This window comes from Neophocaena asiaeorientalis, unplaced genomic scaffold (genome assembly GCF_003031525.2).
Source record: "Neophocaena asiaeorientalis asiaeorientalis breed wild unplaced genomic scaffold, Neophocaena_asiaeorientalis_V1.1 scaffold540, whole genome shotgun sequence".
In the NCBI taxonomy this organism is placed as follows: domain Eukaryota; kingdom Metazoa; phylum Chordata; class Mammalia; order Artiodactyla; family Phocoenidae; genus Neophocaena; species Neophocaena asiaeorientalis.
The window spans coordinates 5,331,400-5,333,080 of NW_020172141.1; the positions used below are offsets into that span (position 1 = coordinate 5,331,400).

Genomic DNA, 1,681 nt, shown 5'->3' on the forward strand with positions numbered 1-1,681 from the left:
CAGGAGGGCCTGAAACAGCCGATCGCGAGAGACGCTGCCAAGAGGGACTGTAAGGTTATCTGCTTCCACGGTTTTACATGATTTTAACGTTTGGGGAGCTCCCTCACTTTTCTCAAGGAAGCACGTGTAAGGGCTTCCATATTTTAAACCTTGCTGTTACCACAGAAGAAATGACGCCCTTGCCAGGATCGCCAAGGCAGCCAGTTCCAGAGCCCAGGGCACTGGTCCCGCTCCCACTACGACGTGAGCTGCCCCCTGCGGCCGCCCTGCCTCCGCTCCAACCACTGCCCCCAGCCTGGCCCCCCCCTGCCCCCTGGGGTCGCCCCGAGGCCTCCGCAGCCCAGGAGGCCCTGTCCCTTGCCATCTCGTCTTCCTTCCACACGTGACCGGCCTTGTACCCTGCAAGGAGCCAGGGGTGCATGGCTACGGCCCGTCCAGCCTGAAGCTTGGGGAGCGTGAGGCAAAGAGGACAGAAGTGCCTCATGTGAGGTGGCTGCAGCTTTCCTGCGGCTTGGACGGAGCTGGGGAGCTGGGTGATGTGGGCAGTCTGCGTCACCCGGGCCTCCGCTGCCCGAGGGCCCACGGCCCCCCTCGCACCTTTCGGGAAGGATGCTGTACTCGTGCAGGATCAGCTGCACCAGCTTCTCTGAGCACTGGGTCAGCGTGACCGTCGAGTTGAAGGAGATGCCGCCTCCTTTCTTGGGCTGGAGGAGAGCGGGGCGGTGATGCTGACAGAGCGGCAGCCGCAGCCCGCACCGCTCACCCTGTGGGCCGCGGCTGGTCCCGCCCCCTTGCCGAGGCCTCACCTTGAAGTAGATGTTGGGCTTGTGCTTGTTGAGGCGGATGCCGACCGACCCCAGCTCCTTCTCCAGCAGGGACCTGGCGGAGCCCCCGTGGCCTTCACAGGTGCCCGGGGCAGGCCGTGCGGCCCCCACCCTCCACGGCCGGCCCCCCCGCACCCGCCACCAGCCGCCGAACGTCCCCTCCCAGCAACCAAAGGCGCTGAGGACGAGCCCCAGACCCTCGGGCCGGTCCGAGGGGAGATCGCCTGCTGTGCCCTCGGCCGCAGGCCAGGGTGTGAGCAAGGCTCTGCTGTTTGCGGCCGGGCTCCTGGCAGACGCTGGGCAGCCATGGGGCACCCAGGCCCCCGCAGGCAGGAGCCAGAGCCAGGGTGGCACGGCACAGCCCCATCCTCCAGACGCAAGCCTCTCGGGGAGGCTGCCCCAGGCCGCCTGCACTGGGTGTAGCCGTGGACAGTCCTGCCACTGCTCCCACATGGCAGAGCGCCAAGCACCCCGGAACCACCCACCACGAGCTCAGGGACACACGGGCGGTAGCCGCAGCGTCCTGTTCCCCCCGCAGGGCCTTCCCAGGCGTGTCAGCCTGCCCCGTCCCAACTGCGGACCTCTGCACCTCTCCCTTGGTGGCGTCCAGCATCATGATGACGACATCGGCTGTGCGTGCCACGGCGATCACCTGCCGGCCACGGCCCTTCCCTGGTCAGGAGGGAGGAGCGTGGTTACGCAGTGACATGGGCAGGACCGTGGGACGCCCCCAGCCCATGGCGCAGACTCCTGCCCCTTACAGACCCGCGCGGACTCTGCCGTGCGCCACCCCCAGGCTGGCACTTCTCTTGAGCCCTGTCTTACTTGTGGAAATGTGTTTTAGGAGCAACCCCGAC

General features: G+C 67.0%; 1 protein-coding gene across 1 annotated transcript in view; it reads right to left on the reverse strand.

The window, feature by feature from the left end:
• DRG2 (developmentally regulated GTP binding protein 2) overlaps nucleotides 1-1,681 on the reverse strand; it is a 13,930-nt gene that overhangs the window by 5,330 nt on the left and 6,919 nt on the right. The window contains exons 5-7 of the mRNA XM_024752811.1: nucleotides 1,406-1,496; nucleotides 807-879; nucleotides 607-704 (exon numbers count right to left, since the gene is read on the reverse strand). Of these exons, the coding sequence (XP_024608579.1) occupies nucleotides 607-704; nucleotides 807-879; nucleotides 1,406-1,496 (262 nt within the window). The remainder of the gene's footprint in view (nucleotides 1-606; nucleotides 705-806; nucleotides 880-1,405; nucleotides 1,497-1,681) is intronic.